The sequence below is a fragment of the Galeopterus variegatus genome, unplaced genomic scaffold, assembly GCF_000696425.1.
Source record: "Galeopterus variegatus unplaced genomic scaffold, G_variegatus-3.0.2 Scaffold2410, whole genome shotgun sequence".
Taxonomy (NCBI): Eukaryota; Metazoa; Chordata; class Mammalia; order Dermoptera; family Cynocephalidae; genus Galeopterus; species Galeopterus variegatus.
In genome coordinates, this window is record NW_007728521.1 from 283,120 (window position 1) to 295,612 (window position 12,493).

Below are 12,493 nucleotides of genomic sequence, written 5' to 3' on the forward strand. Positions count from 1 at the left end.
GTAAGCTTTTACTGCTATAAATTTCCTTGTAAGCACTACTTTACCTGAATCCCTCAAATGTTGATACATGGATTTTCATTTCCTTGTGACTTTTTTTTGAACTACTGGATTATTTAGAAGTTTGAGTTATAATCTTCAAATATTTAAGGCATTTCTTGACCTCTTTCAATGACTGGTTTTAGTTTAATTCCATTATGGTCAAATAACATACTTTATATGATTTTGATTCTTTTAAATTTGTTAAAATTGATTTTATGGCCCAACACACAGTCTTTCTTGCATGTAAAAAGAATGCATGTGCTGCTACTATCGGGTACAGTGCTCTATAAATGTCAATTAGGTCACATTAGTTGATAACATTATTCTAGTCTTCAACATCCTTACTGGTTTTCTATCTCCCCATTCTATGGATTTTTTAAGAGAAAGGTATTGAAGTCTCCAACTGTAATTGTGAATCTGTCTATATTTCCTTTCAGTTCTACTGGGTTTTTATTTTTATTTATTTATTTATTTATTTACTGCGCTCAACCAGTGAGTGGACCAGTCTCTATATGGGATCCAAACCCTCGGTGGGCGCACCGCCGCGCTCCCAAGCGCCGCACTCTACCAAGTGTGCCACCGGGCCGGCCCAAATTAACTGATTTTTAATAATCTGTCCTCAACTTCTCACTCTTTCTTCTGTCATCTACATTGTGCTATTGAGTCAATCCAGTATATTTTTTATTTCAGATATGGTACTATCCACAAGAAATTGCAACAAATTTCTGCATGGTGTGGTTCACTTAAGATGATATTTTACAAAACAACTATCTACCCATAAGTTACTGTAGTGGATTGAATTATGTCCCCCCAAAACTCCCTGAAGCTTGAATTGTGTCCCCCAAGTTTTATGTATTAGAAAATTAGCCTCCACTGTGACTGTTAAGAGGGTGGGAAATCCTATTACGGTAATTGAAAGGTGGAGCCTTGAAGAGGTTGGATTGTAGGACCGTGCAGTAGTGAATGGATTAAAAATGGTGGTCAGTGGTGTGGTTCTGAAGGCTTTAAAAGAAGGAGAATCTGCCTTTCTCTCTCTCTGCTCTGCTCTCTCTGCTTCCACCATCTTGCAATGTGAGACCCATGGGTCACTGTTGCCAGCACCAGATGGACTTTGGAATTCCCAGCTTCAGAAACTGTAAGCAATAAATTGCATTTTCTTTATAAATCACCCAGTTTTAAGTATTTTGTTATAAGCAACAAAAATTGACTAATACAGTTACAATCTATTATTTTCCTATTTATTTTCTCTTTTTCCTGTCTGCCTCTGTTCTCTTGTCATTTCTATTATGTGTATATTACATTTTTTTGGATCCATCCTTCATGTCTCTGTCTTCTCACCTGTCAAATTGATCTCTCCTTTCTTCTGATTTCTGGGAAAACTTTTTGAGCTGACATTATAATTAGATTTAGAATTTTTGGTACTATCCTACTTTCTCCCATTATATTTTTAAATTTGGTAATGACATTTTATTTGAAAGCTTTTTTCCCTAGTCCAAAGTTGTTGTTCTTCCAAAAAATGCCATGTCCCCTCAAATCTCATTAAGAATATGAATTAGACATATTTCTCATATTTCTTCTCTTGTATATCTAGTCTTTCTCAAATAATCTGCTCCTCTAATAAGCTGTCTTTCCATTTATTTGTGTCTTCCTTAATTTTTTTCAGTAATGTTTCAGAGTACATGTCTTTCATCTTCTTGGTTAAGTTTCTTCCTAAGTATTTTATTATTTTCAATACTATTATAAATGGAATTATTTTCTTAATTTCCTTCTCAGACTGTTCATTGTTAGTATATAAAAATGTAACTGATTTTTGTGTGTTGACTTTTATCCTGGAACTTTGCTAAATCAGTGTAGCAGTTCTAACAGGTTTTTTGTTGCCAGTAGTGGAATCTTTAGGGTTATCCATATATAAGACAATGTTATCTGTGAACAAACATAACTTTACTTCTCCATTTACAACTTGGATGCCTTTTCTTTTTATTGCCTCATTGCTCTAAAATTTCCAATACTGTGTTGTATAAGGGTGTCAAACACAGACATCTTTGTCTTATTCCTGATCTTAGCATAAAAGATTTCAGTTTTTCATCATTGCATATGATGTTACCTTTGTGTTTTTCACACATGACCTTTAATCCGTTTAGGTAGTTTCCTTTGGTTCTGGGTTTGTGAAATGTTTTTATCATGAAAGGGTGTTGAATTTTGTCAAATGCTTTTCCTACACATATTAAAATGATCACTTATTTTCCCCTTTCATTCCATTAATGTGGTGTATTAAAATGACTGATTTTTGTATGTTGCTCATGTTATTTTTAAAATATTGAATGATAATCTAGATCCAAAAATTCACACTAATTTTTTTTTGTCCTTTTTGAGACCGGCCGCACTGCGCTCAGCCAGTGAATGCTGTGAGCACACTGGTCATCCCTATATAAAATCCGAACCCGCGGCGGGAGCGCCGCACTCTCCCGAGTGAGCCACGGGGGTGGCCCAATATACCTTCCTTTTTAAAGGCATTTTGACTAGACACTGAATTTTTGGTTTTGACTTTTCATTTGGTTTTCCTGTAAGCACCTTAAAGATGTTGGCCCATTGTATGCTGGCATTTAATTTCTCTGACTCTTGAGAATTCCACTGTATTTTGTATCACTATTATTATTTTATTTATTTTATTTTTTTGGTGGCTGGCCCATACAGAACGAGGACCCCAGAACGTGGTGTTATCAGCACCACACTCTTGCGAACCCGCGGCGGGAGTGCTGCTGCACTCCCAGGACTGCACTCTCCCAGTACGCCACAGGCTCGGCCCCACACTAATTTTTAAACTCAGGGCTGAAAAAGAGAAATGGAGCTTAATTTCTTACATTCAACTGGTTATTCTTCACAGCAATAGTAAAGATGAGGAGAAAATTCAGAATTTTTAATTTATAAATAACTACTGGTTAAGTTACAGGTAACAAAAGGAGGGGAGGGAGATTCTACAGGTTTCCAGATCCAGTTGCAACTGTTAAGAATCAGTAGCCAAGAATAAATGGGGAAATAGAAAGCAAACAACCCTTTGATTTGTATTCCAGAGAGTACACTAGAGCAAAACAAATAGAAAACACACTAAGGTTCTATAGATGTTACATTGCCAGTAAAATCCCAAGCCTACAAACCAGGAACTGGTCCTGATGCATAACAACACCACAGAAAAACACACAAAGAACTAAAGAATTTTTTGTTAAAGGAAGAAAGGGAGAAAGCAAGGGATGGGCAATCAATCTAGAATGATTTAGACCAAACTATTTATTATAAATATCAACTCAAAACAGTAAAAATTATTATGCTGTTAGTTTCTTCTTCTTATATGGACTTTTTCCATTTTTTTCTACAACGATAATGTATGATTTGTATTTGTTTTTTGGTTTTTGGTTTTTTTTCCTTTTTTTTGTCTTTTTTCGTGTCCGGCAACGGATCGCAACCCTCAGTGTCGCGCCCATACCGGACCGGGACCAGCAACGGAATCGCACCCCTCGGTGTTGCTCCCACCCCTCGCTCAGCCAGTGAGCGGGAACCGGTCTGCATGTGGGATCCGAACCCTCGGCGGGAGTGCCACCACGCTCCCAAGCGGCGCACTGTAGCAGTGCGCCACCGGGCCGGCCCTGTATTTGTTTTTTGTTTGTTTTTATTTTACCAAAATATCTGGAACTTTGAAATTATGTTTAATGTTCTATATGGATGTGAAGTAATACATATCAATAACTCTAGGAATTTTTAAAGTCTCAACTATCAAAGAAGATTCAAATTTATTCATTATCCCATAATTACAAAGATAAGTGAACTAATCTGAGAAAGACATTAAACATCCGCCCTTGAATAACAGAAAATACACATAAACATAGACACACATAAACATAGGACCATAAAATTTTTTAAATGATATTAAGATTTTCCATGTAGAAATACCATGGTAATTAGAAAGCAAATAAAAAACTAAACAAAAGTAAAGGAGGAAAAATGATTGTTATAATAGCTCACTGGAAAAAAATTTCAAGCAGAATAACTTATTTAATAAAATAGTGAACTAGCCAGCAACAGTTGCTAGTTGAAAACTGAGATTTAAAAATATCATCAGTGCTGGTAACACCAAGGTCCAGGGTTCAATGCCTATGCCAGCCAGCCACCAAAAACTAAATAAATTTTTTTAAATAAATAAAAATATGTAATTTAATAGCATACAAAATATTTAGGGAAAATATTAACAAAACAACAGAACTTAAAATTTAACACTAAAAACTGCAATACACTGCTGAGAGAAATTAAAGATCTAAATAAGAAAAAAGAAAGAATCGTGATCATGGGTCATAAGACTAAGTACTGTTAAAATGCCAATTCTCCCAAAATTGATCACAAATTCAATGCAATTTCAATCAATATCCCAGTAGGTTTTTTTTTTGCAGAAACAGACAAGTCAATTTTAAAATTTATATGGAAACACAAAGGATACAGAATAAATAAAACAATGTTGGGATTAGAGGACATATGATAGTTTACTTTAAAGCTACAGAAATCAAGAGAGAGGTACTTGTGAAACAACAGCTATAAAAATCAGTGTACCAGAAGAGAGAGTTCAGATGTAGACCCATACATATATGGTAAACTGATTTCCATTGAAGGTTGAAAATCAGTAGAGAAAGAATGGCTTTTTAAACAAATAGTGTGAGCAAAATCAGATATACATGTGTGAAAAAACAAAACCTTGACTCTTGCCTCACACAACACATAAAAGTTAATGCAAAATGGATCCTAGACCTGAATCTAAAAGCTAAAAACAGAAAACGGGGGTGGGGGTGGGGTGGATCTTTGCAACCTTGAAGTAGGCCAAGATAGCTTAGATAACAACTCATTCTATGAATTTAGCTGAACCTTTATCAAAAACCCCACCAAAGGACAAGGAGAAAACTACAGACCAACCCAGAAATATACCTACTTGAATTCTTTAAGGAAACATTATTTCCAAGAGTAAAACATTAGACATATTTCCAATAAAATCAGAAACAAGACAGCGATGCCTTCCAACATCCCCACTATTCAACATCATGGTACAGCAAAGACATAAGAAAAATAAATAAGAGATATAAATATTTGAAAAGAAAATATAAATCTATCCTAACTTCCAGGTGATGTCATTTTCTAGCCAAAAATTTCAAGAAAAGGAACTGAAAAACTGACAGAGCTAAAAACAGAGTTCACTGAGGAGGCCAAATAAAAGAACACAGAAACGTTAGCAGTTTTCCTATACACAAGTAGTAATTAATTTCAAAAATAAAATGAGGGAGACCATTCACAATAGCAACCAAGAGTTAAAAAAACACACAAGAATCAATCTAACAAGGAATGCTCAAGACCTCTATGATGCAAACTATAAAACAACACTACTGAAAGACAGGAAGGGAGGAAGGGAGGGAAGAAAGGAGGGAACATATAAATTCTATATTATCCTAATCAAAATCCAAAAACAATTTTTTTTTTTTTCCTTTTTTCGTAGGAGGGAACATATAAATTCTATATTATCCTAATCAAAATCCAAAAACAATTTTTTTTTTTTTTCCTTTTTTCGTATCCGGCAACGGATCGCAACCCTCAGTGTCGCACCCACACTGGACCGGGACCGGCAACGGGATCGCAAACCTCGGTGTTGCGCCCGCACCTCGCTCAGCCAGTGAGCGGGAACCGGTCTGTATGTGGGATCCGAACCCTCGGCGGGAGCGCCGCCACACTCCCAAGCAGAGCACCGTAGCAGTGCGCCACCGGGCCGGCCCCAAAAACAATTTTTAATAGAAGTTGATTATCTGATTCTAAAGCTTATTTGGAAGATGAAACTTTTACTTTTTATACTTCAACATTATTTGAAAATGTATGAATACATATTTATATCACTTGTATAATAAGTGATATTTACATCATTTTTATATAATAATTTAAATTACTAATCATTTTCTAATAAAAATCAAGTTCAAAATGTACATTTATACAACTTTCTAATAAGAGACAGTTGGTAACTATTAGGCATGTATTAGGCAACTATTAGGCACATTTAGATTTCTTTACATTTAAATTATATTTATGATAGTTCAATAGTCCAGATTATGACAGTACAGATTTTTATTTCTTCATCAGTTTGAGAAGAATATAGAGAAAACTACATTTCTTTAAATTATATTTATGATAGTTCAGTAGTCCAGATTATGAGAGCATGGATTTTTATTTCTTCCTCAGTTTAAGAATATAGAGAAAACCACCACATTTTCAGATTTTTAAAATTTTATCCAAAGACTGTTTAACATACTTTTCCCCCCTCTGAATCAAGAATTCCAATAGTATTACAGGTTTGAGTTAAATAAATTATCTTAATGGGATGTAGGAAGCAAAATTTAAAGAAATAATTAAGGGCAGTCCCTGCTCTGAATGGTAGTACAGGACTACGTCCTGCAGGAATGCAGGCTGAAACCACACAAAGCAATCTTAATAGTCCACTGGAAATATTACAATTGATCCTGTGACCTTTAAAATTTTTGACACAAATTTTGTCCTGACCTGCTCTCTCAAACTAAAAACAAGATAAAGAGATTAATAACTCTTACCGCCAGTTATAAATGTATAGGAAAATGAAAAAATAGTAAAATAAGTATTCATTCAGTACACTATAATTTAAAACATTAGAAATATTGAGAATTAACTTATCAAGAGTAGTTTGAACAGGGTTTGCCTCCTGCTCAACACTTAAGTTATGATACTGAGCAACCATCTTTTCTTGGCAATTACCATGCTTCTTTATAAGTTTGAATCAGCTCCCAACATTTTATCCTTTGCACTTTCAATTCTATCAATTACCTCCTAGAGTTCCTTTAATTAATGTGAAGTTTTCTGCAAGTATCACTTCCTCTGAGACATCTTCATCCTTTTCGTCAAAACCACTTTCCTCATTTATGCTGATAAGCTCACTTTTACTAAGTTCCTCCAGTACATACTTAGAGTCTCAAAAACTGGTAGCGTCAATATTTCCAGTCAACTATTTTTTTTTTTTTTTTTTTTTTTTTTTGACCGGTAACGGGATCGCAACCCTCAGTGTTGCGCCCGCACCGCGCTCAGCCAGTGAGCAGGAACCGGTCTCCACATGGGATCCGAACCCTCGGCGGGAGTGCCGCCGCGCTCCCAAGCGGCGCACTCTCCAGTGCGCCACCGGGCCAGCCCTCCAGTCAACTATTTCTAACTCCATGTATTTTCTATCTGAATTTTATTTCCAGCACTATCGCTTTTCGTTTTTTGCTGCACTTTCATTTTTATTGACCAAATCCCTTTCAATAATCCATTTTTATAAAATATCACATGCATTTCTCACTGGGAATCAAGGAGGCAGCACAACAATACTTTGTTGTCTGTGCATAAACTGAGTAACAGATGTACAGTGAGCAATCACTGACAGATTTTGAAAGAGGTGGCATCACTGCTCACTGATCATGATGCACATGTGTAATTTACATAGTGGTTTGTGAACTGAAGTGCTGGCAGCAAAGTTTTGTTCATTATATAATTACTCAATTAACGAAAGTGAACCTAAGGTAAGTGAAATTTGAACTGTATTGTTGGGGACTGGTGTTATTTACCTATACAGTGGTAATTGAAATTCATGTGTATAAAAACTGTGCAAAGCAAAAACTGACTGTCCATAAACAGTATTAAGTATAAAGCAATACAAATGAAAAATTTACAATAGAACCCTCAAATTTTCCCCTACAATGCCAAACGACATAAACCTGACAGCAAGGATCAAGTCATTTATAGGTGTTCTACAGATATAACTAGTCCTTGACTTTCATACATTTAATTTTCATACCACCTCACTTTTTTACAGAGCATATTGATACCTATAACCAGCTTTCATAAATGGGATTTGGACTTTAATATATCAAGAAAAGAAAGGAAATTTCAAGCTATCATATGGTAGCACTGTCTGCTGGAAAACAGCACTATTTCAGCTGTACTGTCACCTTATAACAATAGAGTTTGTGAAATTATGCAAATACATTACATTTTTTAAATAAAATCAGCAATGGTGATAATAAAAAATCATAGATATGGTAGCACTGTCTGCTGGAAAACAGCACTATTTCAGCTGTACTGTCACCTTATAACAACAGAGTTTGTGAAATTATGCAAATACATTACATTTTTTAAATAAAATCAGCAATGGTGATAATAAAAAATCATACGAGTAATAAGAAAAATAAATTGGTGAATTTCATTCCACTGTAACAAAACCAGAACTCTTTGGCATCAGACATCCACTGGAATTAAGCCAGTTTTTCCCTATGAATGTGAAAAATCAAATGAAAAAATAGAAAGTGCAACACAAATTACAAAAATATTTTGTTAACAATGGTATGTATAATTAGTAACTGTATTATCTTTAGCTCTCTGACAATAGAACTCCTCTGTAACTATTAATCAATTGCTTATGTTTTGCATTACAACTGAAAACTGGTGAATGCTCTTAAATTTATTAATATGTATTAGAAGTTCTAGGCTACTAAACTGAATGAAGTGTTTCTACTCGTAGTAATGCAATTTGAAAAAGAGGAAAGTATGCACACAATTTTTAGGTCATGAAATGACAAGAAACACTTTAGTATGCCTCTTTGTAGGAAGTCAAAATAGGGTTGTATATCATCTTATTTTGTCTTCAAAATGTTTAACTCCCTCTATCTCAGAGGAGAAATATCTTGATATTAGAGATAAGAAAATTGAAGCAGAAAAAAGATGAAATTAGAACCCAAGTTTCTTGACTTTTGACACTTTAATACTTCCTTCCTTAACATTTTTAGGCAGGAAATTCTAAGTTACTTAATATTAATGGGCAAATGAGATGTTAGATTTGATATTTAATATATATTTAATGTAATATATCAGTACTTGTCCACTTTCCAAAAATCAACATAATCTAGTATTTTACCTACCCCAACAATCCGTTTCATAGCATCCAATTTAGCAGAATCTTTGTTGCTCTCCAACATCTGTTTTAGGTCTTCATTCCTATAATAAAAGAGAAGAAAAAAAAATTCCATACTGGGATTTTTACATTAAACCACTTAAAAGATATCATTTTCATAAGAATTAGAAATAGCACTGTGGGCAATGTTAAGTAACTGCAGCAAGAAGGTGGCCATCTGCAAGCCAGGGAGACAGGCCTCAGAAAAAAACAAACCTACCAACACCTTGAACTTGGACTTCTAGTGTATAGAATTGTGAGAAAATAAATTTCTATTGATTAAACCATCAAGTCTGTGGCATTTTGTTATGGCAACCCTACCAAACTACTACAGGAGTGAAATGTTACAAACTGTCATTGCAGTAAAAAAAAAAAAAAAAAAAAAAGCTAAGCAAATTTTTTTCAAAAAGAACAGAGGCAATAAAATTTATTATAGAAAAAAATTACTCTTACTTTCCAAACAGCTCATAAAATTAAATGCATTGGAGACCACTAATGAAAGACAAAAAGTAATTAAATAATTAAAACAATGACCTTTCTCTAATTAAAAATACAGCTAGAAAATAAATAAATCGTAGAGACAGCAATATATACAAACTGTCTCTGAGGATATACAATTATGAAATATACTATAAATGTTTACCATAATGAATTTAGAATCCCTTCTTAAAATTTCTCAAGCCCTTTCACACTGCACAGGTAACAGAAAAAAGAGAAAAATTAACAGAACCACATAAGTGACTTTATTTTTTTTCTTCTACTTTTTTGCTATTTTCCTATTCTTCTTAATGACTATGTTTACTTTCATAAACAAAAAACCTAAATCTAAAAGAACCTTAAAAATCTTACTGGGGATAAGAAAGAAAAAAAGCGGGAGTAATTAGATAGGAACTAAATAAAGAAATGTGATCACGTACATACAAGCCAAAAAGGGAGGAAAATAATTTTCTTCTGCTAATTTCCCTTTTCTTCTCCCCAAGAGTGTTCCACCATTCTCCTCCACCAGTGTTATCTGGCAAAGTGTGCAACGAAGAGGAATGAAGTGTCAACTTTTAGGACACCCCAACCTTAACCCAGAGAAATCTTATTTATGGCCTAATGGAAACTCAGTTCATTCATCTTAAGCCCAAGTTGCCAGAGTTCCTTTCCCAACCACCTTGAGGTCCTGACCTGCTCCCTCAAACTAAAAACAAGAAAACAGGATCCTGATATTAAAGTCAAAGGTTTCACTCTTTGTGTTTAACAGAAAAGCTAGTCTTCAACAATAAATACAAATATATTCTGTGTTAACATGGGCAGAGAGCTAAGAACTTTGAGGTTCAGAGAAAAGAGGCAAGAAAAATCCTAGGTACTGCTTCAAATTGATGTAATATTCAACTTTTCACATGTATGTGAGAAAGACCTATTGAAAATTCTGCCATAAATTACACATTTCTTTCCAAATTCCTCTTTGCTTATCACCCAAACAGTAAAGATTTAGGAAAGTTAATACCAAAACACCTAGTTTACCCTCAAAATATATTCACTTCCATTGAGTCACTTTAGGTCTACCTCCTCCATTATGTGGATTCAAATACTGACCCATTAATACGTATTACTACCTAAATCTTAAGAAAATCTTTTTGCTAAACATCAAAATAGTTCAGTCAAAATAATGCTAAATTAGTAATATTTTCCTTGACTCTTTGCTGAAAACCAACATTGTTTCAAATTTTTTTGTGTTTGTAATTTACCTAATTCTTCATTTACCTAGTTACCTGTGGCTCTCTAGCTTTGAGTATTAGGACACCAACTTTATTTTTACATAAGTGACATCTTGTGGTGTTAAATGGTATAACTTTTCCATTAATGTTAAAAATATGCCTGTTTTAAATTTCAAGGAACAGAGAATATATAACTGGAAGGTTAAAACAAATCTTGCTATTACTAGGAAAGTCACTCATTTCAGCACCAGAATAAACTAGTAACTAAAATCAAAAAGCAGAATTTCACAAGTTACATATAAGAACTTAGGAGATGTTACAACTTTTACATAGTATAAATTACCTCTTTTTATAAAACTATTATCCATTATTCATTAAAACCTCTATTCCTTTTAAAAGCAACATAAATTAAGAGAAAAATTAAGACTATGTACACTATATATCAGTGCTACTCAAGGTGTGATTCGAGGAAGTCTGGTCCAAGAATCATTACCAATTCACAAACTTTTGTTACTAACCCATGAGGAGATACATACAGAAATTCAGAGTAAGCACATTTAGAAACTTGACAGAGCAATTTGACATTGTTTACTGAATTAATTAAATACTGGGGTTTGTATTTTGTATACTTTTTTCATCTCATTTTTCTAGTGATTTTTTTTTTTTTTACTGTATCTTATATAAGTATTCATCCATAATGAACTGGAAATGTAAAAGAAAAAAAAATCTCCTTCACCAGTTTGAGAACACTGCACTACACTACACAGTATCCTTCTTTTTCCTCAAAATGCCCACCAAAATTTGTGTACCATAGAAAGCAACACCTGAAACCTAAATCCAGGAATGATGAATTGGGAAAAGCAGTGAAGAATAACAATTTCCAATCAGAGGTACATCCCCAAAAAGGATGTATCAAAATCTTTGGGGAGGGGAGGGTTGGACCTTTTCAAAGCTCTGCCAAAAAATTCTAAAATATGAACACCTCTTTAGACTTTAAGCTACAACTCCAAGTGGTATGCTGCAAGCACAAGTGTATATGCAAGAAAAAGACGGGAACCAGAATCCTAATTTACTTTTTTCTAGTGCTACATAGCAAAATGGACTGGCCTTCAAGATAAACTTTTGTGCACAACGTTAAGGTTTAGTAATGCTTTCAGTTCAGTTAGGGCCTATACTTTCCTTGGATGGTCAGAACCTTGTATAGGTTTTGGCACGAAGCATTCACTTAATAAATCGAAGAATGAGTAAAAATTTTAAAACTCCAGCTACTATTGCTAGTGTCTTTAACCACCTACTCACCCATCTATTAACTCTCTAAAAGAAGGAAACATATATTATCCAAGTAAATATGAACATTTCCTCCTATACTGTTCACAAGATTAAAAAGGGAAAAGTCTGTAATTTTCTATAGCCACTTCATCAACCCCTGGAAATGTTCTTTTCTCTCTTACTCCTCATTAAAACTTCTCTCACACAGCATAACAAACAAATAGCCTCCTAATTTAAAAATCCAGTGTAAAATATAGTGCATACTTTTAAACTATTCCTCCACATTTGAAACAACTGACCATTACTCTTCCATCTTGAAATTCCCTCCTCCCTTAGATTCTGTAACTCTATTCTCATCTGGTTCTCCATTTTCATTTGTCACACACCAATGAACAGAAGGACAAAAAGCCCTTGCCCTTGCAGAGATCCCATTCTAATAAGTAAAAGAAACAAT

At 34.2% G+C, this 12,493-nt stretch overlaps 1 protein-coding gene across 2 annotated transcripts in view; it reads right to left on the bottom strand.

Annotated features, from left to right (window-relative positions):
• Positions 1 to 9,107, bottom strand: part of AP3B1 (adaptor-related protein complex 3, beta 1 subunit) — a 254,762-nt gene extending 245,655 nt beyond the window's left edge. The window contains exon 1 of one of the 2 annotated variants that reach the window (XM_008581623.1): positions 9,036 to 9,107. In XM_008581623.1, the coding sequence (XP_008579845.1) occupies positions 9,036 to 9,092 (57 nt within the window). In that variant the 5' untranslated portion in view covers positions 9,093 to 9,107. The remainder of the gene's footprint in view (positions 1 to 9,035) is intronic. The other variant, XM_008581622.1, reaches the window with a different exon arrangement.
• Positions 9,108 to 12,493: the final 3,386 nt, after the last annotated feature.